This window comes from Homalodisca vitripennis, chromosome 3 (genome assembly GCF_021130785.1).
Source record: "Homalodisca vitripennis isolate AUS2020 chromosome 3, UT_GWSS_2.1, whole genome shotgun sequence".
NCBI classification, from domain to species: Eukaryota; Metazoa; Arthropoda; class Insecta; order Hemiptera; family Cicadellidae; genus Homalodisca; species Homalodisca vitripennis.
This window is the reverse complement of record NC_060209.1, coordinates 152,207,435-152,234,959: the sequence shown is the minus strand read 5'-3', so window position 1 is coordinate 152,234,959 and position 27,525 is coordinate 152,207,435. Positions and strand designations below refer to the sequence as shown.

Here is a 27,525-nt window from a genome sequence, read left to right as displayed (position 1 = left end):
CTTTTTTTAAAAAATTATGACATTCAAAACTTTTTTTTACTACTTTTACGAATTTTTCTGTCACAACGAAACATCAGTCTCCCAGTTTAAAAACAATACGCGACCACACGACGAACAAATTCACCCGTTATTAAAAATTCCGTGTTCTATTAAAAAGGAAATAATCTCCTGTCAGCCAAAACTTAAACTCTTAACATCCCCGAGAAAACACTCCAACACACACAATTCACTACGATTTGTCGAACTAGTGGATGGTTGATCAATGATTGTCAAGCACTCACTCGATCTAACCTACAGTACACAAAATGTGTGAAGCACTGACTTCTGCCCCGGAGCACTCAGATAACAGATATGCTTCAGTCTCAGCCACAGATAACATTTACAGATATCTAGACACAGCACACAAACAGGACATTAAAACATTAAAAATTAACTATTTATGAATATACCCCCTAAACCATGTTATTTATCATTTGTACCCCCTAAAACCATATATATTTTTGTTAAGAAGGATGAGCAGAATATGTTGATAACGTCAATTTCGCGATTTGCCAGGTCTGCCCTTAACGTTATAATTTCCATGTTATGTTTATGAATATTTGACAATTAACTACATTATTAATCATTTTTAAATTTAAATACACATTCTAAAGATATTTATAATACTATATATATATGAAATAAAATATAGTATTTTTAAGCACAAATCTTAGTCATACAGTAAAACAGGTAGTTATTCTTTTTGGTTTTTACTAGTATTTATGGAATTTTTTAATCATATTTCACTATTATAATCATCTTGAATTTGTTTGTAAAAGTGTAGATTTTTACTATTTATTTTTATTTTAACATGTAACAAAATTTCTAATTACCAATATAACCCATGCAAATGTTTTAACATTATTTCTAAACATTTAGTTGAATCTGCTTCTATTTACTTGGTTAAGTATAATCATGTATGGAACATTAATTAACCCATTGCGGATCACTGACGAGCTGGGCTCGTCACGCGGCGGCTGGGCCTAACTAATCGAGCACGATGACGAGCTCAGGTCGCAAAAGCGGTCTGCTTTTAAATTTCCCTCCAAATAGTTCTTTTAATGTCTGATAGATCGGGTGATCGTCTTCACTTGTCTACTAAGAGTATTCAACGGTCTACGTTTAGAGTTTTCAAAAGTTTTATAAATATCCTACAGATCGCAGTTGTATGTCGAAGTTGAAAAATCATTCATATGAGTTTACTCTCTGCTTTTTAGCGCTTCTGATTGGGTGTTTTCTTAATTTGTTATTATAATACTTTTGAGGTTAGTGACACAACTAAATGACGCAGACGTACGTATTGGTGGGTTTAGTCTAGACAATGGCGCGGATGTTGTAATCGCTTCGCCCGAGCCGCTTTATTTAGACTATGATTCAGGCATAATCCCTGCCACCCCGGAACCTTGCTCGCGTGTTATCGTTCCTACATCACGGATACCCCAGCAGGTCCTTGTTCCATCTGAACGAATACCTTCACAGCTGAATATTCTAGTATACAATAGCGAGCGATACGATGTGGCGCACGATTACTGTTTGTTCGGCCCGCTGACCGTAAATAATTCGTGCCCGCGCGCCAAAACAATACGATCCGCAATGGGTTAAGTTCAGTTGGATAGTAGTGATACCAAATGTATGCATTTTGTTATTGATTCTCTTGTCCAAATAAGCAGAACTATGATATTAATCAAACCGTTTACAATAATATAATTTGTGTGTGTTGGCAGGGAGTTGCGCAGTGAGGCACAGGCCACATGTCAGCAGCTGTCACTGGTATATCACCGCCTACACCAGCTGCACATGGTGGAGGGGGGCAGCTGGGGTGCTGGGGTTATGTTAGCAGTGATGTCAGTCAACCTAGGTGAGGCAGCTGGTCCAGTCAGTACCAGCCAACTAGCTCACTGTTACGTCATGCTGGCCTTGCAGCTCAAACAGTGCCTGCCCTCCGTTCTGCAATTCTTCTCCAGGTAAACAAAGCAAATAACCAGCCAACTAGCACACTGCTACGTCATGTTCACCTTGCAGCTCAAACAGTGCCTACCTTCCATTCTGCAATTCTTCTCCAGGTAAACAAAGCAAATAACCAGCCAACTAGCACACTGCTACGTCATGTTCACCTTGCAGCTCAAACAGTGCCTACTTTCCATTCTGCAATTCTTCTCCAGGTAAACAAGGCAAATAACCTAGGTGATGGGGCTGGTCCAGTCAGCACCAGCTGACTAGCTCACTGCTACGTCATGCTGGCCTTGCAGTTTAAACAGTGCCTGCCCTCCGTTCTGCAATTCTTCTCCAGGTAAACAAAGCAAATAACCAGCCAACTAGCACACTGCTACGTCATGTTCACCTTGCAGCTCAAACAGTGCCTACCTTCCATTCTGCAATTCTTCTCCAGGTAAACAAAGCAAATAACCAGCCAACTAGCACACTGCTACGTCATGTTCACCTTGCAGCTCAAACAGTGCCTACTTTCCATTCTGCAATTCTTCTCCAGGTAAACAAGGCAAATAACCTAGGTGATGGGGCTGGTCCAGTCAGCACCAGCTGACTAGCTCACTGCTACGTCATGCTGGCCTTGCAGCTCAAACAGTGCGTGCCCTCTATTCTGCAATTCTTCTCCAGGTAAACAAAGCAAATAACCTAGATGATGAGGCTGGTCTGATCAGCACCAGTCAACTAGCTCACTGCAACGTCATGCTGGCCTTGCAGCTTAAACAGTGCCTGCCCTCTATTCTGAAATTCTTCTCAAAGTAAACATAGCAAATAACCTAGATTATGAGGTTGGTCTGATCAGCATCAGCCAACTAGCTCACTGCAATGACTTTTATTTTATTCTTGTTTATGTTCTTTTATTTCATACCTAAATTTTTTAGGCATTTTTACTTATAATAAAGTTATGCTAATAATGGTACATACTTCTAGATGACTTATAGTAATGGTGTGTACATCTATGCTTACTATGTAGGAAGTCTTTATCTAGATACAATTATGTATTTCATTATTAACCACCAGTTTTTTGGGTCTTTACATTATGAAAATCTTCATCACAAGTAAAGTTGCCTTCGAAACGAGTATTAGTTTTTTACGTTGCCAAACTATTTAGCTTCTAAATTTGCACATTTTCCAGTAAAAAAATTCCATAAAAATCTGCTACATATTTACGCGATAATGAATTAAATAATGTAGCTAAAAAGATGATGATTTATACATAAGAAATAAAATATCTAGAGCAAACGTTATAGAGAGATTATTTCAGTGATTTTACAAAATTATAAATGTCAGTGAAATCAAAGAGAATTCATTAAGTTTTTAAAAAATTCTGAGCCAAAACTTTGTATTCACTATTTAAGAAAAATATTACGTAATTATATATCACAAATTGAAATGTAAAGTGTACATGTAAATAATTTTTGAAGAAGTTAGTTAAGCTAGTATTGTAAGGAAATTATACATATGGATATTATGACATTTGTAATATTTAAACAATCCATATTTTTAACAGATACTACTTGAGCAGTGGGCGAGCGTTCTACCAGAAGCAGCCATGTAACCACCTACAGTGGTTGATGAGTCCCTATGGCTACAAGTATTTCCTGAGCAACCAGTGGGGGTATGGTCTTCCTCAGCCTACAGTCTTCACCAGTGTTACAGACCCCACAGATCCTCTGTCGTTTGTTGCTAGGGTATGTCTGTCAAGAAATACTTACAAGCTGTAACACGCATATTGTTATGTGATAAATATAATAATATGTTGGTTTTATCCAGATCTACCGAGAACACCTGCTGGAGAGGATTTTAAAAGCAATGGTGATGCCAGGAGCAACCCAGGAATCTACAGCAGAAGAGAGTTCCATCAAACGCAGCCCAACACCTGAAGTGCTGAGTTATATCAAACTGCTGGCTGACTGTCATTGTGAGTACATATCTCGTTGTCAGTGTTACCTTAGTGGACCTATAGCTTTGAAAGTAGTTTGGATTTTCAGTGAAAACTTGCAATTGACTGGCATTAGAAGGGCTACAGAGCTGCTACTTTAGTCTTCAGTTCGCTATAAGCAGATACCTGGATTGTACTGAATTCCAGTCTCAGTATAATAGTCATTTAGTGCAAGAAGGACTACTATATGTTCCATAACCGTATTGGATAGTTTTAAAAAACACAGAATGACTGAGTTGTTTCTCTTATATGTGTATTATATTATTACAATTTATTGAATAAAAAAATTATTTTGTTTATTACTCCATTTATTATTTTTGTTTCTTTTTACAACCACATTTTGAATATTAACCTTAAAATAGTAAAAACTAAATTAAATTTTTGGTATCAATTTACAATAACGTGACCATGGAAAGGTATGTTAATTTTTTTTCCTGAAAACAATAGTGAAGAAAAAATTCGTCGGCAACAAAAATCAAAGGAGTTACGATTTTTTGACAGTTTTCTATAACTCCACGTCTGCTCAAACTCAGTATAGCCAGATTTTTAAAACCGATTATCATACCAACAACGAGAAATTATCGTACTTTCATATAGAATAATCGTACCAAACACATTTAATGAAAAAGTATGTTATGTTCGTATAATAAATTATGTTATAATTAACTTTTGGTTTGTTACTTGTATAAAGTAGTCAAAAATCTTCCATGGCATGATAATAACTACCCATCGTGTATCTTACCGGCACATAAAATCAATGAAATTATCGTACCTCTGGCAACACTATCCATATTTGACAGTTTGGTAATACTCCTCGCCTTCTCAAATAAAGAAAGGGACGCCATTTTGAACTACCGTTGTTCCTCCACGTCTATTCTTAACCTCCTAGTTCAATAGTGGTAATGGCACACCTTTGTGTTGGATGTTCGGTATCTCACGTGGAAGCAATTCGTAAAGACGAGTCTGACTAATACGTTAATCCTGTCAACGATGCTTGCCAGCTGCGCAGTGCTGTGCACTGCTTGCTCTTTTAGAAAAAAAAATTAACTCGAGCTTGCAAAAGTCGAATCCCAGATCATGTGATGCCCCTGCTCCTTAACGCAATAATGTCCGAAAGGCATAAATATAATACAATAATATACTTTCCCCCCAGTTCATATGCACCTGTGATAATAATACTTGGCTATAAATGCCCAACCCATGAAAAAAAAGTCCATTTTCCATGGTCACGCTAATGTAAATAAATACCAAATTTTGTAATAAAAGTATATTTTTAAGTGAAAGTACTAAAAAAAATTGGTTTGATACATTAAAATGTGTAAGCTGAATTTGTGACTTATCACGAGCTTGTTTTAATAGTAAATTTGTTAAAGTGTTTCCAGATTCATACAGTGAAATGTAGATAATTCAAACACCTATGGGCCAGTGGACATTTTTTAAGTTTTCCGAAATTAAAAAGGGTTAAATCATCAACATAAACTGCATGATATTCTTATGTAAAAAATCTTGGTTTTTTTATAGAACCATAGTTAAATACTTTTTATACTGCATGTTTAATGTACTGTATTAATATTGTGTAACATCAATCAACAAAATGCTGTAAGAAAATGATGGTTGTACTCATTCATTCTGGCAGACATATCATGGCTGTTAAACAAGACTTGATGAAGAGGGGTTATGCCTAGGAGGTGTTCAGAGTTGGGATACTGATCTTGACAGCAGTGAAACAAGGAACGGTTACATTCAGAATGCTAGCCTTTATAACTTTATTGAAATCAAGAAGCACTGCAAGTTAACATGATGTGAGCACAGTAGCGGATACCCACAAATTTGAGTCAAATGTTTACCCTTGTAGGCTGTGAGAGGTCTGCATGGTGGGCATCATTACTACAGGTTGCTGCTCACTGGATGCTGTCTGAAGATGTTGCTGTGGAGAGACTGTACCCGCGAGTGGAGACCCCCCCTGCTCCCCAGGAGCCCCTGGTGCGCACGGTGATGGCTGCCTATTACATGCACAAGGCAGCTCTCAGTAGTACACCTCCATCCCCACACGCTCTCGTATCACTGTGCAATACTGCTAGCCAACTGCTGCAAGAGAGCCTCACAGTAGATGCTTGCCACAAGCCTGACACCAAAGTTCTGGTCAGTTGCTACTACTTTTTATTTATATTAGTCTAAAGTAAAAGTGAAAAAAATAATCATGGGCTGTAGTAGGCCTTTGTGTGCATCCAGCAGAATATGTAGGTAGCAAGTTGGTTAGATATAACAACATACATTGTGAAGAACATTTTGGTTTTATTGTTGGTACTGTAACACTCTTTTTTTAACTAAAAGTATTGTAGACTCCCAGGAATGATATTGATAAATGTTGTAATGGCTAAGTCTTTATCTTAATGGGCTGAATTTGTGTTTATAATTAAGTATATATGCAAGTCAAAATAAGTTGCTTTGTTTCCTGAATGTTTGGATTTTCATACCTATTTAAAATTACCATTGCATTTATTGGGATGTGCGATTAGTTCAAATTTTGAGTTACTTACATGAATTTCTTCCTATTGGCTCAGAATAATTTTTAAAAGCTTACCAAGTTGAACTACGGTATATTCTTGACAAAAGCAAAGTAAGGAAAAATAATATGAAAAAGATGTGTAAACTTAAACTGCCCTTATATGTGTACTGAATTTCTTTATACAACATTGCATGTGAGTACATGCTACTCCAGAGAACACAGAATTTTATAGAATATTTAAGTGCTTATTGTTCTTTTAATTAAATGAAAATTCATACATTTTTTCAATTAGGACAAGAACATGAGAAACCTGTCATTGCACTTAGTCCTAAAAGGACCTTTGTGCTTGCTTCCAGAGTGACAGGATATTCAGAGTGGGTAAAAGGAGATGTGGGCCGCCTCCTGTCAGGATCCCATGAGGAGGTACAGCAGGTGCTATAGCAGCTGTGTTCCAGCCTCTCAGTCACAGTGGGCAGGGGGCAGCACTCCCTCTCAAGTCCAGGCTTGCAACAGCCTTTAACACTAAGGGGGCTCCATCCCCTCCAACAGTCATCCTCCGCAGTAGACCGGACCTATTGATTCATCCTTTACACCTCAATATCCTCAACATTTTCGGTTAGTGATTTGCCACTCTTAGGCACCCATTGGGTTGCCCAGATATGTGACAAATCGGTTTTGCTAGTGTAGGTTCAATTGAAAGGTTTAAACCTACCAAAGTGAATCGAAAACATTTCTTTACCTTTATAAAATAAAGCAGCTAATGATAAACTCTTTCTTGCTCTACTAGAAATCAATTGATTACTATAGTTTATTTTTTTACCAATATAAAATAATGCAATTTATTTTTATATTTAACTCGTAATGAAAATAAATACAGCATATATAGTGTACAGGTATACGCTAGTTTAAAATGTTATGTTATTCCAAATGTATAAGAGTACTCAAAATTATTTAAAAACTAAACAGTATTTCTATCTCATTCTTTCTTATTACTACACTGTATTACAAAATTAATTTGTCTTGAGGTGATGCAATTGTTGAATCAAATTAGTCAGTGAAGAAGATAGATAAAATTGAAGTTCTAAAATTGTACTATAAGTAGAACAAGGTGGCCACCTGTCCGGGAATAAGCCGGGAAATTGACGTACTAGGAATAAGCTGGGAATCTTATAGAACCGGCAAAATCTCAAAAACTATTTTTCTGCCTCTAATAACTTTTAAATAAATAAATAACTTAACAGCATCTTAAATCAGGACCGATTAATCTTGAAACATTGTATTTAATGCGACATGGAACTGTAAATGAAGTTCAACATATATTCGTGAGCCACTTCTTATACCGATTGATCCTCCACATGTAGAGGACTGTATCTTGGTTAGTTGTACCCCAGCAAACCACCCGAACACATAAAAATGCATTGGCCATCTCAGGCCTCGGCCGTTATACGAGTGGTAAGTGGTAAGCGGCAGAATGGTAGTGGCCACAATACAAGCGGGAAATTTAATGTCTAGAGTTGGCGGTGGATCAGCGGCACCAAGTGGTACTGCCCTGCTGCTCATGTCTCTTGTGGGTATTGTCCATGGTTCTTCTTTTGTAAGAAGCAAACATTTAAGTCACCGCTGTAACATAGACCGCTTACCGTTCATATCGCTGCCGAGGCCTCAGTTTGGTCTATGAATGATTGGTAATCACACACACACTCCGAATGGTCATCAGGTTACATTAGCGAAGTTAAAGAAAGGGGTGTTATATTTTGATACAATCACATTCAAGTCTCAACAGAACTAAGTTGTGCAAGGTTTGTGTTTGACAGTAAAAATCACTAGTCTAAACAGACACATGAGATTTCATGAGCGCTGCTGAAACCAGTGTCGTGTTATTTGCAACAACTGTAGAGCAGTGTTGGCCATTAAAATTTTAGTTACAAACATTGCTGTGTGCGTGAACAGACTTAATTTTGATTCCCGCAACAACCAGTGATACAGCCATAGCAAGTATTTGTGTTCAACAGTTCTCGCAAGTAAAATTGCTTATCTTTTTTACATTAAGCAACAGTAGTTGCGCAAATTCTCTCACAACATTAGTTGTCAGTGTAAACGCAGCTCATAATATTGTCGCCATTCTGCAGATGGCCAGACAGCTGAATCTACCATGCACATCAGTTTTCATCGTCAGAGCGTCTGCACTGGCTAGTGGGAATCCTATCAGTTCTCAATTGATTATTCGTCTGAAAGACTTCCCCGCTCATATAGCAAATAGCTTTCTGATGCATTCTTCATTTGTTGGCTGGTTGTGAGATATATTCAGAGCCATGTTACATTCTAAGGAATGGAACCAGGGCTGCCAGTGACAATGAGAATTTGGAAAAGCGTGGATTTTTACATGAATTTTAGACTCCGGTAAAACATACGTGGATTGTGCGTGAATGTTTGCTATAAATTGCCGAATAAATTTTTTAATGACAGTTCTTAATCAATGAAAACATATTTTTGAGTTCTAAAATCACTGTGTGAGAATCTGAAATATAATTTATTTTTGGTTGGTCTTGTCTAATGTTAGTTATATACTAGTATCATCGATTCATCTTTAGTTTATGTCTGTAGCTCTAGGTTTATGTTTATGTATCAAATTTCTCTATATGTTTGTTTTCAAATAAGTTCAAAATGTATATTTCTTTCTCACCAATTTACTGGTAGCAATGTAGGATGTATAGGACAATTTAGGTGCTGGTAAATCTGCTTATTATAAATAATAATGTAAATTACTATAAATATTGTTTGTTAAATTATTCTTTATTCTCTTGTTCTACTGAGATTCAAGCATTACTCAGTAAATGTCTGAAACCTGATTTATTGGTAGTCATCTTGATTTTAACTCCATAAGAACAATCTTATAATTGAAACATTTTTAGCCGCAGAATTATCTGAGATGTTTCATTTCAAGATGCTTATTAATATGCATACAAACGCTTTTTTTTAGTAATTTCTGTACTTGTATGGGATATTTCAAAAACATATTAATTTTTTATAATTTAATGTTATTAGTCCATATAAAAAAGTATTTTTTAAAAATAATAAAATAAGAAGTGTTTGGTTGTATCTAAATATTATCTTTAAAATAAGATACATTCCATAATTCTACTACAAAAAAGTGGTGTAAAAGTATTTTAAGTTTGACATTGTTCTTATAGGGTACAAGGTCACTTCACTACACTATTATTCTAAGGCTATGTTATAGAAATTAATCTTAAATCCAACTTAATTGAAGAATTTCATAAAGAGAGAAAAGGCACAAAAATGTTTGCGTCAAGCTATTGTGTTGCATTGTAGTTGCATTGCACTGTGTTTCTCAGATGTGCAATTCTCCTTCAGTGCAGCATCAGTGGCTTGACACTTCAGCAGATCTCGCAAGTTTCACTATTCACCGAAGTTCTTCCAAGAAACAAGATCCAACTGAAAACTTCAAACTTCTACAAATGAAGATCGTATATTAATTATTATTTATTAAGTATTTGTTATTTCTTATTGTCATTATAATTATCGATTTGGTGTATTTAGTGAAAATATTCTATTTTAAGCATGTCAAGTTTATTGAAGCTTATTATATAGGTTTTATGTGTAAGTGTTACTATAATTTTTAAAGTACAAGGGTCACTACATAAGTTTTGAGATATAGGTACATTTAAATCTGTATATAGTTATGAACATACTAAAGGTAAAGTAATAAACCTAAAAGATAGTAGGCATGTTTGCAATTCAAAGTGTCTGTATTTTTGAAGTTTTGATTGAAACTTTAAATTATATCAAGCTATAAAACCTGAAAGAAGATGTTTTTATCATGCTGTGATTTTAAAAGTGGTTAGACAGAGCAATTACTTGATTGGATTTCAGTGGTTTTCCGAGATTGAGATTAACTCCTTTGCATGCTGCTATGTTTTGACAGTTTTGGGATTTTAAACTTGGCAAATGTTTTCTCTCAGATGAAGGGCCTAAAGATTATAAAAGATATCCACAAACTATGTAACCAAGATATTGAGGCTATCCTAGTTTGGCAAGTGTCTACATTATTGTTTATAGAGTCTTTTGTGTAAGTAAAACTTCTTCTTAGTGGGTACCATATTGGGTAAAGGTCAGAAGGAAGAAGTGCCTGTGTGAAATAATGTAAGGAAATACTCAGTAAATTTAGCTGTGGTGACTGTATGTGGCAGATATTGTTATGACTGATAAAGTTTGGATTTTCTGGTTTTGTAAATCAACAATTACAATCACAGTTTCAATGTTTAATCTACTCATCATACAGTCCTAATTTGGGCAGTGAAAAACCAACTTGTGGGAACTAAGTTTTAATGTCTGAACATGTGTGCAGAGAATGAAGACATGGATGTTGGAAGAAACAGTTGGATCAGTAGTTCAAAGACTGGTTCAGGAGGATGGTTAGTTGTATAGGGTGTCAGGGAATGCAATTATAACAACAACAAAAATTTTGGGACTGTTGTTATAAGTTTATCTTATCTTAATTTTATGTACCTCAGAACATTTCTAGTAACCCTTGTAAGGATGCTTATGCAATAGATCTTTTTTAGTGTTCAAAGAATTCTTTTGGTTGCAGTGTTGTTTAAATAAAAATCTAAATGAAATATTTATGAACATGTAAGAAGTCTTTACACTAGATTTATCAGATCAAGTGTAGTTCCTTTTTATGTGTATGTGGTGAACTTATTTTTCAAAATTTCTTATTTTGTAATCTTGGTTTTTATATGATTAATCTAAATCTAAATTTCATTATTTTAAACTTTGAACCAGCAGTTAATCTTTCTCTAATTGGTAAACTCTTTTTGGGTGGCGATTTGCAGACTATTTTTTATAACATGTGTAAAAACTCTTATGTTTACTGCAAACCTACCTTTATTTAATATTATTTTGTTCATAATGAACTAAATTGTAACTATGATGTTAAATAAATCGATAATATAAATGTCAAAGTTGATAATTTGTGAAAAAAAATAAGAAGGAATACCTAGAAAAGATATTCTAAAATAGTCAAAACACCCTACTTATTTAATTTAGTTTTAGAACGTATATTGAATTATGTGGTTTTTGTAATACACTCTCTGTATAATAAGTAACCGGACTGAGCCTGCCCCGCTCCGTCAAAGCGTTTGCTAACCGGTATCTGGTGCTGTAGTGGTGGTGGGGGGTCTAGTGAAAGGGAACCGGGCTGCAGCAGTTGCCTCCAAGCGCTTGGAGAGTTAGTATCGAGCGAGAGCGGAGTGCATGTTCAGTTACCCCGTCGAAGTGAAAATGGAGAGTACGATCGAGCAACGTTTTAGCATTAAATTTTGTGTCAAACTCAAGAAAACGGCCACGGAAACTCTTCAAATGATTCAAGAGGCTTACGGTGAGGATGCTCTGTCCAGAACTCAGGTGTTTCAATGGACAAAAATTTCCGGGAGGGCCGCGATGACGTCCATGACAAACAGCGCGTCGGTCCTCCATCAACGAGTCACACGGACACAAATGTGCAAAAAGTGCGTGATGTGTTGAACAGTGATCGTCGTCTGAGCATTCGGGCTATCGCAGATGAGGTCGGAATTGATAAGATGACCGTTCAAAACATTATTAAGAACGATCTGGGCATGAGGAAGATCTGCGCGAAGCTGGTACCCAAACACCTGACTGATGAGCTAAAGAAGCGTCTTGTTGCTGTCGCTTCGGAAATCCTTGATCGACTGCTAACCGAACCAGAGTTTTTCAACCACGTTATTACAGGAGACGAGACTTGGGTTTTTGAATACGATCCTGAGACGAAGCGGCAGAGTTCGGAGTGGCACACACCGGCATCACCACGACCGAAAAAAGCGCGTATGAGCAAATCGAAGGTGAAGTCAATGCTCATTGCTTTCTTTGACGTGAAAGGCATTGTTCACAAAGAGTTTGTGCCACCCGGTCAAACTGTAAACGGCCAGTACTACAGAGAGGTGCTCCGTCGACTAACCGCCTGGGTTCACCGAGTCCGTCCGGAGATTGCCGATTCTTGGATTCTCCATCACGACAATGCACCGTCGCACACCTGCCTGCTCGTCACCGAACAGTTGGCAAAACAGTCGAGGGCAACGTTGCCACAGCCTCCTTACAGCCCGGATATGGCACCACCGGACTTCTTTCTGTTCACCAAGATCAAGAGACACCTTAAGGGGACGCGGTTCGGGACTCTGGAAAACGTTCAACGTGCTACGACAAGGGCTCTAGACAACATCGAGGTTGCCGACTTTCAGGGAGCGTTCAGGGATTGGAAAATACGGTATCAGCGTGTTATCGACTCCAATGGGGACTACTTTGAAGATTTCTAAAAAAAAATTGTACATATTTTGCCAATAAAAAATTTCCTGAAGTCAGTCCGGTTACTTATTATACAAACCCTGTAAAAACATGACATAGTATATCACTGAAAATAGTACTGAAATTTTTACTTTGTTACAGTGTAACGACTCATGAGTAAAAATTCTATTTGTTCACATAATTAGTTAGTAATAAAGTTGTTACTTTAAAAAATAAAGTGAATAAAAGAATAACTGAAGTTGTATACAATAAACACATTTAATTAAACATGTTAAATTTAAATTGTCTTTACACTTTATAGGCATTGTATTCCATACCCATCCATTTATCTATAATTTTTGTTGCAAACATGTATGACTTTTTCATTAATTAATTTTGTTATTGTTGTATGTTATTAAAGATGTCTCCCAATTCCAAGCACTTCTGAGGTTGTTATGATTTCTGGTTGCTGCATACATTTTGTTTGACAAGCGATGGAAGAAACTAGTGCTTGAACAACCGTAACAAAGACTTAATGCACACTGACAAGCACATTGGCGCAAGAATGGTTGTGCCAACAACCTCCACTTTTCGCACAGTGAATGACATGAGGTTACTTTCAGAATGGTTCTCATATGTTTAGGAAATAATTATTTTCTTTCACAGTTTTCTGATTGTACGTAAATAATAATGATAATAAATTAGTACTATATGCACACAATATTGTAAGTCATTAATTGAAAGCAGAAACTAGAGAGTTAAGAATGAATCATAGGAGAGACACCAAAAGCAATGGAGGCTTTATGTGAATAATTAATATGAATGGGAATTTTTGTTACAGTTTGCTGAATATGATTTGATATGAGCAATGTTATTCCACTAATTTTCATAGTGACTAGTTTGTAATCAAGATTTACACTTATCTAATATCTCAGAATAAACAATCTCTCAATATATCCTACATTCTTATAGTAGAGAATGTCATTTTTTGTGAAGTGGATTCCCAGTATGAAGTAATATGTTGTTGTCCAGTTGGCTCAACTGTTGGTGTGTGACTGGCTGCTGGAGACTCGCACAGCACTGTGGGAAGAGCAGGGAGGCAGTGCCCAGGGTCCTGTACCCAGTGAACAACTCTCCGGTTTCCAGGCAGACCTCTCTTCTCTCTGCAGGATCACCCAGGAGCTACCGGTAACTACTTGAACTTATCTTTTCGATATGGAGGGTACAATGTCCATACTTTTGAGTTGTGTAGCATATGTCTGAAATGTTAATACAGTGGAACGTGAATATTTTGTGAACAACAAGAGATTGTTGATAAAATTTTTAATTATACAAATGTTAAAAATTATACATTTTTTGTTTCTATAATACTCATGGTAACCCTTATTACCAGAGAAATGCGTAAAATACTCTTTGTGACGCATATTTAATCTACTGTATCAATATACTATAGCAAGCAATAAACAAAATGTAAAAGTTATATGTAATAATAAAATCATTCACTGTAACAGATGTGTTGTAACAGAGAGGACAAAACCATATCATTCAACTTATCTTTACTATATAGAGCAACTAAATATGAAATAAAAGATAAAATCATTGACAAATGTTCTTTAATTTGATTAACGTACAGCTTTCAAAAGAAAGCTGTTAGAATTGTTGGTAAAACTGAATATCACGATCATTGTAAACCTGTTTTCGTTAACCAATGAATGCTTACAATAGTTAATTTATATTTGTTTAACTTATCTGTTTAAATTTTAAATAATAAGAACTTAATAAACCATACACAAACACATAATTATAACACAAGAAACAGAAATAACATTTTAATTGAATATTGTCGACTGAGCAAATCTTTGAATAGTTTGTTGTAATTGGCTTAAAAGTGCATAACAAATTGAAATATTTGATTGAAAAATACCCTATTAAAATTTATAAAAATAAACTTTATGAATGGCTGTTAAAAACCCTTTCTATAATATTGAAGAGTTTTTTTCTATTAACAAAACAGACTTTTAATGATTGTTTTAAGTTAAATTCATGATATAATTAGTATAATTCTCAACTAGATAATTACTGTCTTATATTATTATTTATATATATATTAATCTTCAATAAGAATTCTTCAGTTATTGTAATAAACATTTTCTATATTTCGGCTTAAGCCGTCTTCAGGAAATTACAAAAATTATATAAATAGGGCTATAAGAACAGAATAAACATAAAACATCAACACAGAAAATGAAAAATAAGAATGAATTATGTACAATGGTGAACATATGATTTAATTTTATAAATTCACTTTGTTGACTAAGTCACCTTAAATTTAATCCACTTGGAAATTTTGATTTAGTGACGAGTTGATGGGCTTGTTCCATGGTTCTCAGACTGTGTGTACTTAAATTTTGTGATATTTTTCTAATTGGTTTCACTGAAAATGTTTCTTCAAAATTTAAATTATGTATTAAGCCATGTGCCACTACAGGTTGCTCTGTTTTTTTATGTTTATATGCATACCTGTGCCCAGTCATCCTTGTTCTAAGTGAATTTATCGTTGAACCAATATAATCTTTAGGGCATAACTTGCACTGAATTTGGTAAACAATATTTTTTGATTCACATGTTAAGTCTTCAAATATACTGTATGATTTTTGTGTAGAACTACTTGTAAATGTTTTTGAAGTAGAGCACATGTTGCAAACTAAACACCTGGGTTTATTGCAAGGATGTGACCCAACTGTCATGTTTTCTTGGTCTTTGTGCTTAGGTAATTTTGGATGGACTAAAATATCTTTCAAAACTGGTGGTTTTCTAAATCTTATTTTTGGAATGTATTTGAATATGTTTTTCGTTGAAGCAGAGCTGTCCAATAAACTGTATGCTACTCGAAGTATATTGTTAATTTTATAAAGTCCTGGATGGTATTTTGTTAAAAACTTTGGATCATTATTGTCAAATTTAGATTTACTTGTTCCAATTGATAGTGATTTGGTGTTCAGTTTGTTGTTTAAAAGTTTTCGTGGATAACCCCTTTTGGAAAATGCTGATAATAAATTATCAATATATTGTTCTAAGTGATATTTGTCACTGCATAAATTTTGGGCTCTTTTAGCTAAACTCTTTGGAATGGCTTTTTTGACATGGGACGGATGACAACTGTCATAATGTAGATATTGAAATGTGTTGGTGTTTTTTATATTGATCTTAGTTTTCAACTTCTGATTTTCAATAAAAATATCTATATCCAGGAAACTCACAGTTGAATCAGATATCTCCCACGTAAATTTTAAGTTGCAGAAAGTGTTCAGTGATTGTAAAAAATGTTGCAATTGTTCGTTACTATATGTCCATATATATATATATATATATATATATATAATATTTTTGTATTGTACTTATTAAATGTTATTTAGAGACAATGCTAATTAGTCTGTAGCTGAATTAAGACTTTGTCAATGCATTTAACATGTTATACGACAAATAAACAAATTTATTATTATTAATTTGATTAACCATTGTGTCACCTTAGAGGCAGGCGTTTAAATGATGAATTAGAAATGGGTAGCTAAAACGTAAGGTAACAGCATTGACCAAAGTTAGAATCTTGTAAAAATTCAAAAACGTATCATATTTGCTAAAGAAATGAATACAGTGTTGTTTGTTATAAATTATATTGGATTTGTAATGACTATTACTGCATATGAGTAATTTATACAGGGTGTCAATTAAGTCTGGAACCTCTTTTTTAATTTTTAAACCACAATATACAAAAATACCAAAGTTCACACGTGCTTACTGGTGATAGTAACGCACATATCTGCCCAATTACCGACCAGATAATCCCTTTGGGGGACGGTCCACAAGGAGTCAGACAAAATTCTTAAATAGCAGCATAGGTCAAGTTTGGTATCAAATTAAAGGTCTTACTTAGCAGAATACAATAACGCAAACCGGACTTAAAAAAGGTGGATTCATTCAGTAGTTATAGCTATTTGAATTTTAAAACAATTGAACAATGTAAATTATTAAGTATTACAAGTAAACACCAATTTTTAAGTACCTGTGATCAAAGTAAGTGTTCAAAATGTTCCTCTACCATCGTCTGGCAATGTCCTAGGCGGTTGTAAAAGCCATCCACTGCATTTTGAAGGTAGTCACGAGGAATATCTTGAGCTTCTTGGACTATGAGATTTCTTAGGTGCGCCAAATCTCGAGGCTTAGTACAATAAACTTTATCTTTGAGGTATCCCCAAAGAAAAAAATCCAGCGGAGATAAATCAGGGGAACGAGCAGGCCACTCTACTGCACCACGTCTTCCAATCCATCTGTGAAGGAATATTGTATCCAAGTATTCTCTAACAAGTTGTGTTATTGGTAATAATTATTGATTCCTGACTTCGATTACTACATTGTCAGATGATGGGAGGGGAACATTTTGAAGACTTACTTTGATCACAGGTACTTAAAAATTGGTGTTTACTTGTAATACTTAATAATTTACATTGTTCAATTGTTTTAAAATTCAAATAGCTATAACTACTGAATGAATCCACCTTTTTAAGTCCGGTTTGCGTTATTGTATTCTGCTAAGTAAGACCTTTAATTTGATACCAAACTTGACCTATGCTGCTATTTAAGAATTTTGTCTGACTCCTTGTGGACCGTCCCCCAAAGGGATTATCTGGTCGGTAATTGGGCAGATATGTGCGTTACTATCACCAGTAAGCACGTGTGAACTTTGGTATTTTTGTAGATTGTGGTTTAAAAATTAAAAAAGAGGTTCCAGACTTAATTGACACCCTGTATGTATAGGTAATTTATGTTAATGATTTCTTTTTTGGTTAGTACACTGAATTTTTAAAAAGGTCAACTCATTAATTAATTTAGTGGTTTTCTCTTGAACCACAAAAAACCACTAAATACATAACATACCATATTCCAGAAATCCAGTTTTCAGTGATAAGAAAAGAATCAGAATATCAAATTTTTACAAGCAGTCCCAGAAATCTTTTGAGGACACTTTTATCTTTTGAATTATATTATTTATTGTGATTTGACACATTTTTTCCATACTGACAGTTGTCAAGTTCTCAATTATATGCCTAGAGATTTGTTTTTTACTTTAGTGAGCCGTGCTACAATTTTGTATCCAGTCTTGATAATTATCCAATATTACCATGTTTTCTATTTCAATATACCATACACATGAAATGACTACAAATTCTTAAGATATAAAATCATTAAGTAATACAGTACATTTATAAAAATTATTTGTTTATTCTACTGGTTTCAGCTATCAGCAATACTATTAACAGATGACTTTTGAATTTTTGTATTTCTTGCTTTTTGCTGACTGAATTTTTTAATTAAAATTAATTGAAGATCTGTTATCATGATGTAGTGTGGACTGGCACGTGTGTTCTTGTATGAGGCCACCGTGAGGCTGATGGCAGGAGCGGCACCAGGCCGAACACAACAGCTGTTGGACCGCAGTCTCCGACATCGCTCTACTCGCTCCAACCTCATTTGTGGTAAAGGTGAGTAGTGAGAACATTATGACGGGCTGTAGGGTGGTGATCAAACTGCTCCCAACAAAATTGTCGAATCAATGTTTGAGTGTCCCCAGCAGTATGGAGCCGAGCATTGTTATGGAGCAACACGATTCCGTTACTGAGCATTCCTCTCTGTTTGTTTTGAATTGCCCACCTTAGTTTTCTTAAGGTTTGCAATACCTTGCCACACTAATTGGTTTCACCTCTTGGGAGAAAATCAACCAGCAAAACACCTTTTCAATCCCAAAAGATAGTGCACATGATTTTTTGTGCAGACATTGTTGTCTTGAATTTTTGTTTCTTCGGGGATTGCGTGTGTCGCTACTCCATTGACTGCTGTTTAGATTCCGGTGTGACATGACGGACCCAACTTTCATCACCTGTCGCAATTGTGTTTAAAAAATCCTCACCATCATCACTATACTGTGTGAGAAAAGTCAAAGCACTTCCAAGTCTCTTGGTTTTGTGCACATCAGTGAGCGTTTTTGGAACCCATTGGGAACACAGCTTACAATAACCTAAGCGGTCCGTAACAATTCTGTTCAAAAGAGTGCATGAAATTTGTTGGAAATTGTTAAATATCGTTGTCAAAGCGAAACGTCTGTTCTCTTGGATTTTTTTCTTCAACTACACTTACCAGATCATCGGTGACGAGAGAAGGCCGACCGATGATTCTCATCATGCACATTTGTTCAACCACCATTTCTAACCCACTTTCTCACCATTCCTTCACTCATCATGTCTTTCCTGTAAATATCTTGAAGTTGACAGTAAATTTCAGCTGGTTTCACATTCCTTGCATTAAAAACCTTATTACAGAACGAATCTCACAATCGGCGGAATCACTAACTGTCTTTAACATTTTAAACGTCCAGAGAAAACTGAAAACACAATATAGAACAACTAAAATGGTGTGAATCGCTTGCCAGTGAACAAGGACGACTAGTGCGCATGCGCGGAACAGTGATTGCAGTGCTAGGGCGGCAGTGGAATGTACTTACTTTCTGAATATGCCTCGTTTATTTTATTTAGAGACTGAGATGGGCTTCGAAACTAAATTCCGGAGTATTTTGAAACAATTGTATAGTAATGAATTCATTGACAAAGTTTTTATTATTATTGATTTATTAACTATTCATTTTAAAATTACAATTAAAATGGTTATACAATTTTAAAACTGATATAAATTAATAGTTTCATAACAATTTCTGGAATTGGTTATATTCATGTTTCACATTGTCACTAATATTTGGTTAATTTAACTATAGTATTTAATTTTTTTTACATTATTTTGACATGCAAACAAATACAGTAGCACTTCAAGGTAATAAACTATTTACCAGTAAATTATATATCAATAGACAATTGCTTTATTTTCGTATTCATTAAGAACAGAAATGGCGTCAAATATGATAAGACATATAGTCAAATATTACTAATTCAGATAAAAGTTGCTAACTACATTAACAATTAACATGTTCAACTGACACAGTTTAGGTAGCTATTTCTTTAAAACATGATAAAAGTTTTACCAAAATAACAATTACAAAATACACATATAATTTACATAGTTACATTGGTTATATTCTTGAACTTTTCAACACTATATATTGACCTTCCAACAAGCCACTTAATAAGTCTTTTCTTCAGAACCTGCGGAGTGCTGGTTTTGAAGTTCTTCGGAAGCATATTATAAAGCATCGCTCCAGCATAAGACGGCTTCTTGGCAAAAAGAGCTGAGTGATGTAAGGGAAGACAACATATGTATGATCAACATATATAGTCTTTAACATCATAATTTAATTTTAGTTTAACCAGCAACAAAATCCCATACAAAGTCCAAACTTTTTTAGTTTGCTTTTTCTAAATAATGTTTAATCTTAAAGTAAACTGGTTACTCTGCAATATTTCCTTAGAAAATATGTAAAATCAATGTAAAAACGCGCATTAAAATAAGAATTCTCAGTATACCAATTGCCACTGGAAATATTCTATAATTTTTGCCTCTATCCTTTAAAAACATTATTTTTACTATTTTAAAGGCGCCAGTTTTTTTACTTATTTTGCTCATCCCCATTAGTCCACAGTAGTTAGTGCAAACATTGTCTCAAACAAATGAACATAGAGTAAGTATAACACAAGATGACAGAAGTGTAAAAAATGCTCTATTCAAGGGATCAAGGAAAATATATGTAACAAGACAGGATTAATTAGAGGTGGTTATGTTATAAACAGTTTACTTTGTATACTTAAAACTCTTAGCAGTATTTTTCATTGTTTATTTACCACTATCATACCATATGTAACTAATTGAAATTATGTTACAGATAAGTCCGCCCAGGATGTGGGAGGTGAGCGTGAGCATGCGGCTGCACTGTACCTTGCTTGTCGACACTTGCCTACACCACTGCTGGCCAGTCCGGGCGAGCGCGCAGGCATGCTGTTAGACGCGGCTAAAACACTGGAGAAGATAGGAGACCGTAAGCGGCTGCAGCAGTGCTATCATCTCATGCAGTCCCTGGGCACTACTGCAGTGCCTAACTAATCATTAATACACACTCTCATTGGAGTATAAAATATATGTAGCTTTATTAGTAAGTGATGTGTTATAGTAGAAACTTAAGTAAAATATAATTTTGCTTTTTTTAAACATGCTACTTCAGTGGATTCACTTGTTATGTCCTTATAAATATTTTACATTTTAAAGAAGTCATTAAATCATGTGCTTGATAATATCAAATTCTGCTCTACATATATTTTTTGTATGTCAAGCATCAATTGCATTTCCAACTATCCAAATCTGTTTGGACCAAAAGCTCTGGTAAAAGAGTTTCATTGATTTCACCAATAATTTTGTATTATTAGCCTGTATGCCACTAAGTACAGGGTGTTGCTCCAACCTATTAGGATGTCAGGTACAAAGATCTAGTCCAGTCCATGGTATTGGATTGTTTTTGATAATTTCAAAGATGAAGGAACACACACACGGTTTTTTATAACCAAGATAATTGTTTTTAATTCTCAAACATCTTGAGTTGAGTTCTTAAGTTTCTACTGTAATGTGAAATAGTGGCAATACTAACGTATATATTCTTTAAGTTACAATAATCTTTGTCTTTTTTGAAACATACATTGCAATATATACATATCTCTTAAATTTGATTTAGGAGAAAAATGCTTTGATTGTATATACTTAAGCTATAGTGAATGTTAAGTTTATTTTAATTATTTAAATCTAATTTTATTTCATATTTATTCTAAAAGTTCCTAAAATCTTATTGGTAAAAAAAATAAATTGTGAACCTAATTTGCTAGCATAAAGGTTTATTATTAAATTAGTGTTGTTTTGTGAACAATATTTGGGTCAAGTTAATTACAAGTTCAGTAATCACATTTTTGAAATGTAAATTTTGAGATGCATAGCCTTTTATGACAAAAATAAACTTATTTTTATTTCTTAGCTTATCAAACAAAATGGAAAATGAAGTGTTCAAGCTTTTGATCTTGGTTTGTATAAAAAAAGAATTGACACAACAAACATTTTTTCTGGACTTGGATAACACATTCATTAATTTTTATTATTTATTAATCTGTTGGGTTAAAAACCATTAATTTTTCATAATGTTCCCAAGGCAATAAAAGAGTAGAATTGACTTATTTAATCATAACTCATGTTGGTAAATTCATTTCAATCTTATCATTGTTGAAATAATAATAATTTATTCATTCTATCATATGTAAAATGCCAATTAAATTTGTTTGGGAACGAAAATTAATAAGTTTAAATAAACTAAAAGAATAAATTAATATTGTAGACTTTTATTGAGTCAAGATCTAGGAACCAACATATTATAACAGTATTTCTTTTCTTTATTAAAAGTATATAGTTTATAAAATTTTACTAACACTATTCAAACACTAGTTTAAAAATTAAATGAATGTTGTCTTTTCTACAGTAACATTACAGTCAATTTGTGACCAATTTTAATGCAGTTAATCAGATGATACTCAGATGATAAAAACAAATAAACAATGGTGTAGAGTAATATTATTTTAACTAAGAGCACTTGTAAATAATATGTTTACAATTTATTATATTTTGATTGAAGTAAAGCATATAGTAAAGCATAATTACTTTTTGTAGAATATTGCATAGACAGAGTGTGAAGAGTCTTACTATATGGGATAGTTTTCAGATTTTTATAAAAATTGGGAAATAAAAAAAACTGTGAACACAGTATTGTTTCCCAGAAATTAATAAAAGTATTTTCACATTTTGCAGGTTTCCAAAAATGTTGGTTATTTGTACTTATTTAACATTTATCCAGGAATATATACTTAGATTTTTAAATTGTATGTCAGGATACGTACTTTATTAGTAAAAATAAAATGATTAATATAACAAACAATTAAAAGAATTATAAAAGAATTAAAAATTTAACACATATTCAAAAATTATTTAGGAATATAATTTTGTTTGCAGAGAAGTTCTGAAATCTGATTTAAATAAAAAAAATCCATTAAGTTATCTATAAGAGTTTTAGATAAAAAGATGTGTTAACTTTATGAAACATGGATTGCATTGACATGTGTTAACTTTATGAAACATGGATTGTATTGGCCCATGTAGCACTAATTAACATAAGTGTTTTCAAAGTGTTGATAGTATTGTATTAAATCTTCATACTGGTTGAAAGTTATAAAATAAGGAATCACGTTTAGCTGTAAAAATATAAAACAAAGTGTTTGCAACTGTTATTCACAACTTTAAATACACAGACCATCCAAAGCAGTATATAATGGTAGCAGTAGGCCCCATTCTGTCCATCATGCAGTTGGAAGTGCTTTCTGTCATTGTGCATAAACAAGGTAGTGAGTTTTGGCTACATAGAAATCACATATTGAATCAAAGGCATGAATGAAGTGTGATATAGATGCTACAATGAATAGTGGAATAAACATATGAAACATCCTAATAAAATCATGAAGCATATCATTTACCAATCCTCAAAATAATTTCTTAACTTAGTTAATAGTTTTCTAAGTATTGAGAACAGCAAGGTTGTCCTCATGATAATATAAAATGTTATAAACTTTGAAAACTTGGCCCAAAAGTTGCATATTCACAAATTTTAGTGTTAAGTAATTTCCATTCGATTTGTTTTTAACAATATATATATATATATTCACGTAACAATTTCTGACAAGTATAAATGTTTTCTGAGTTAAGATTTTTTATATTGATTCTTTTTTGTAAGAAAAATATAAAATGTTGTTATTAAGTAAAGGCTTTATCATTTTCCCTGTCTTATTTTTAGAAAACTTAAAAAAGAATACACAAAAAAATGTATCTGAGAAATATTTAGTATATTATAGTATCACACTATCTTGAGCAGGAACATTAAAATCTGAAGGTTTAACAACTCGATGATTTTGGTTTGGGCACCTTGATGCCAATATACAAGGGGAGTAACAGTTTGGATGGTTAAATGTGCCATTAAATCATAGCTTCATTAAATTATAGCTGCTACCTATACACTAAATCTAATTATGAATTGAATATTATTAAATACTTCATTATCCTAAATATAGAGTAGTAGATGGTATTTAACCTGTTGCATCCAACGAGCTCATATATTTGGCTAAGTGCTGTTTTCATTTGTCACACTTGATTGTAGAATAGGACTAGTTAATATTTGGAACAGTTTGTACAGAAAAACTGTTAACAAGTCATGTTAACAAGTCACGTTAACAACTTGGCACTAAACGAAGGAAAAACAAAGCAAGTACTGTTTAGTAGAGCACAAAATGAAAATGTTGGACTCCCGATGTTAGAGGTGGAGGAAGAAACTAAGTACTTGGGAATTATTGTAGACAGTGCTCTATCTTGGACACCTCATGTTGATTTGGTCTGCAACAAATTGAGTACTGCCCTGTATGTGCTCAAAAGAGTTAGAGCTGTCACAGACCTCGCAACAGCTAAAGTTGCTTATTTCTCACTATTTGAATCCCACATAAGATATGGACTGCTTGTTTGGGGTGGATCAACTGCAGGAAATCTGAATAGAGTCCTAATAATGCAGAAAAAGGCTGTGAGAGTGCTAGAAAGCTTGGGACCAAGAGACACTTGTAGAAGTGCCTTTAAAGACCTTGGTATCCAAACTGTTACTGCCTTGCTTATCTTTCAGTCCATCATTCACATTCTCACAAGCAATGCTGAACGATTCATTGACATCCATACCCACAACACCAGAAACGCAGTAAATTTCAACCTTCAATCTCACAGACTTGCAATGTTTGCCAAAAAACCTTCCTATGCAGGAGCAAAATTTTTCAATCTACTGCCAAGACATCTCAAAGAAGAGAAGAGACTATTCCCATTCAGGACACGTCTCACCACCTGGCTGGCCGACAAGACATTCTACTCCGTTGAAGAATTTTCAAATTGGAGAGATTTGACAACCTAATTTATAATTACTTTTATGTATTGACACATATTCTGTACTCTACGTTCACGAATAAAGTTTGCTTTGACTTTGACTTGACTGTTTTTTCGTTTGGTATATTGCGTTTTGTGGTCACAGAATAGAATATATTTTATTGCGTTGACAATATATATTACATTGTATTGCAATAGTCAATAATACCAATTTTTACAGTATTTATCTTAAAAACTAAATCCATTCACTCGACTTTCCATACAGTTGCACGCAGGCTCACATTCATACACACATAAAAAAAAAAAAACAAAATTCATAATTCGTGGGATCAACCCCCAGGATTACAACACCGCCGCGAATATCAATCCCAAGTGTGCTCCATGAACTCGCCAACTGAGTAAAAAGCACAAGACACCAGGTAGTGTTTTAATTGGGTTTTAATTTTTTTTGGATTTGTTTCTAAATTTAGTATTTCAGGGAGATTATTAATGAATTTAATGAATGAATTTCTCCCAGCTTGAGAAGGGAGGCGTTCAAATGCTGCTGTTCTATGCTGTCGGGCTCGAAAGCGCCCCCAAGCTCTTGTCTCGTATTTGTGTATATCACTGCCCTGCGTCAATATACACTGAAATCGACAGTAAAATTAAGTCTCTAAAATATACAAGCTGAGAAGAGTTAGCAAGTTGAGCTCCCTGAAGGCACTTCGACATGACTCTCTGTTGTTCAATTTTGCGATGATTCGAACAGCTTTTTTTTGCAGTCTGAATACTCTTTCCAAGTTTGATATGGCACAACTGCCCCACAGAGAAATTCCGTACGACAGGTATGGAAATATTAATCCATAGTAAGTCATCATTAAGACATCAGACGTACAAAACTTTGATAAATTCCAGTTGCCAATTTAGCGCATACACTTTCAATGTGAACTTTCCAGGTCAACCCTTTATCTAGGTGTATTCCTAGAAATTTAGCAGAATCAGTTTCTTCCAGAACAATGTTATCCATCATTACTGTTGGGGTTTTCATAAGTATTCAACCCACGTAAACAGAAGTTGATGTAATTTGTCTTTTCATGATTAGTATTGAGATTATTTACCAGAAAATTTTGAATGCAAGAATTAAGATCAATGAAGGTTTGAATCTCCAAAGAAGTCAGAGAATCAGCCCGGAAACAGAGAGCCGTGTCATCTGCGTATTGAATGATTTTCCCATATAAGGCTGACGCATGGATGTTATTCACATAAATCAGGAAAAGGACAGGACCCAAGATTGATCCCTGTGGAACTCCTTGGTATATTCTAATACTACTTGATATTGCATTCTGGACCTGAACACATTGACTTCTACTGCTCAAGTATGAGTGGAGCCACTGGTGTGCTGTCCCCCGTACACCACAGCCTTCCAGCTTGTGTAGCAATATACCATGATTAACAGTATCAAACGCTTTTGAGAGATCAAGAAAGACACTGAGCGTTCTTTGATGCGTCTCAAAGCCTTCCACAATAAAATCTACAAGTTGTGTGATTGCTCCAAAAGTTGATTTTCCTGGTCTGAAACCAAATTGTTGATCAGATAAAATTTTGTGTTTGTCAAGAAAATTAAGAAGTCGGTCCAGGAACAGTTTTTCAAAAATTTTGCTAAAAACAGGTAAAATTGAAATTGGTCGATAGCTATCTGCTATCTTTGGATCGCCTTTTTTGAAAACAGGTATGACTTTTGCCAATTGGAGTGCGGATGGGAATGTGCCAGTTTCGAAAGAAATATTTATGATTTTTGTCAATGGGCTTAATATGTGCCCATAACATTGTTTTATAAGCCATATTGATATGCCATTTATGTCATTGGAAGTTTTAGCTGAAAAACTTCTTACAATACGTCCCACTTCGTCCCCCTGCAGCAACTGATAAAACTCAGTTGTTATTCACAAAACCTGTTATATTGTGCAATTGTGTTGTTTATCATTGTTTGTAAATAATTGTGGTGTGCCGTTTATTCTTTCTTACAGTTTGAAAGTATACTGTTATAAAAGTGCTGATTTAAAAAAATTGGTTTCAGTATCATTAACAGCTGCTTTTAAAATTCAAATTGAACAGTAAAATTTTGTCTTTAGAGAAATTTATTTTGCACATACATTCAACAACTAAAATAACTGTAAATCAACCAAATAATAAAGTAGGTTACTGTTGGATCTGCAGTTAAATTTACAACATAACATTATAACTTTAAAAGCTTAGTGGGATCAACTATTTGTGATATATCTAATTTAAAATACATAAATGCTATAATTTTAAAACAGAAAGTGATACTATTTATTTTTTGTTCTTATTTTTTGCTTAACTTAAATGCAGAGTTTCAACTTATTCACATTAACTGTTTTCAAGATGATTTTTCAAAATAAAAAAGCAATAGACAGACATTAAATGAAGCTAGATAGGACATATTCATATGAACCTTTTGCTTTTTATTTTGCCAATCTCTCATGAAACATACTGTATATGTATAGTATATACATGAAAATATTAAAAAAGAGATATGTCAACTAAATAAATGTAACACTCAATAACAGCATCGGAGGAATATAAAAGTTAATACAAAATAAGGAGCTAAATTGAGGGATTTTGTAATAAATACCCAAGATGGGAGGGCCTTTTGATTAAAATACAATAGAGCACTTGTTATGAACAGACGTTAAAAAAAAAAAGCAGAAAAAAAATCTTACACAGTGATAAATAAACT

At 34.1% G+C, this 27,525-nt stretch overlaps 1 protein-coding gene across 2 annotated transcripts in view; it reads left to right on the top strand.

The window, feature by feature from the left end:
• Positions 1-23,631, top strand: part of LOC124357661 (sterol regulatory element-binding protein 1) — a 42,991-nt gene extending 19,360 nt beyond the window's left edge. The window contains exons 9-15 of one of the 2 annotated variants that reach the window (XM_046809639.1): positions 1,764-2,003; positions 3,536-3,716; positions 3,799-3,946; positions 5,823-6,109; positions 13,827-13,982; positions 18,199-18,334; positions 20,677-23,631. In XM_046809639.1, the coding sequence (XP_046665595.1) occupies positions 1,764-2,003; positions 3,536-3,716; positions 3,799-3,946; positions 5,823-6,109; positions 13,827-13,982; positions 18,199-18,334; positions 20,677-20,894 (1,366 nt within the window). In that variant the 3' untranslated portion in view covers positions 20,895-23,631. Of the gene's footprint in view, positions 1-1,763; positions 2,004-3,535; positions 3,717-3,798; positions 3,947-5,822; positions 6,110-6,832; positions 7,092-13,826; positions 13,983-18,198; positions 18,335-20,676 lie in introns of those variants that run through there. The other variant, XR_006921960.1, reaches the window with a different exon arrangement.
• The last annotated feature ends 3,894 nt before the right edge of the window (positions 23,632-27,525 follow it).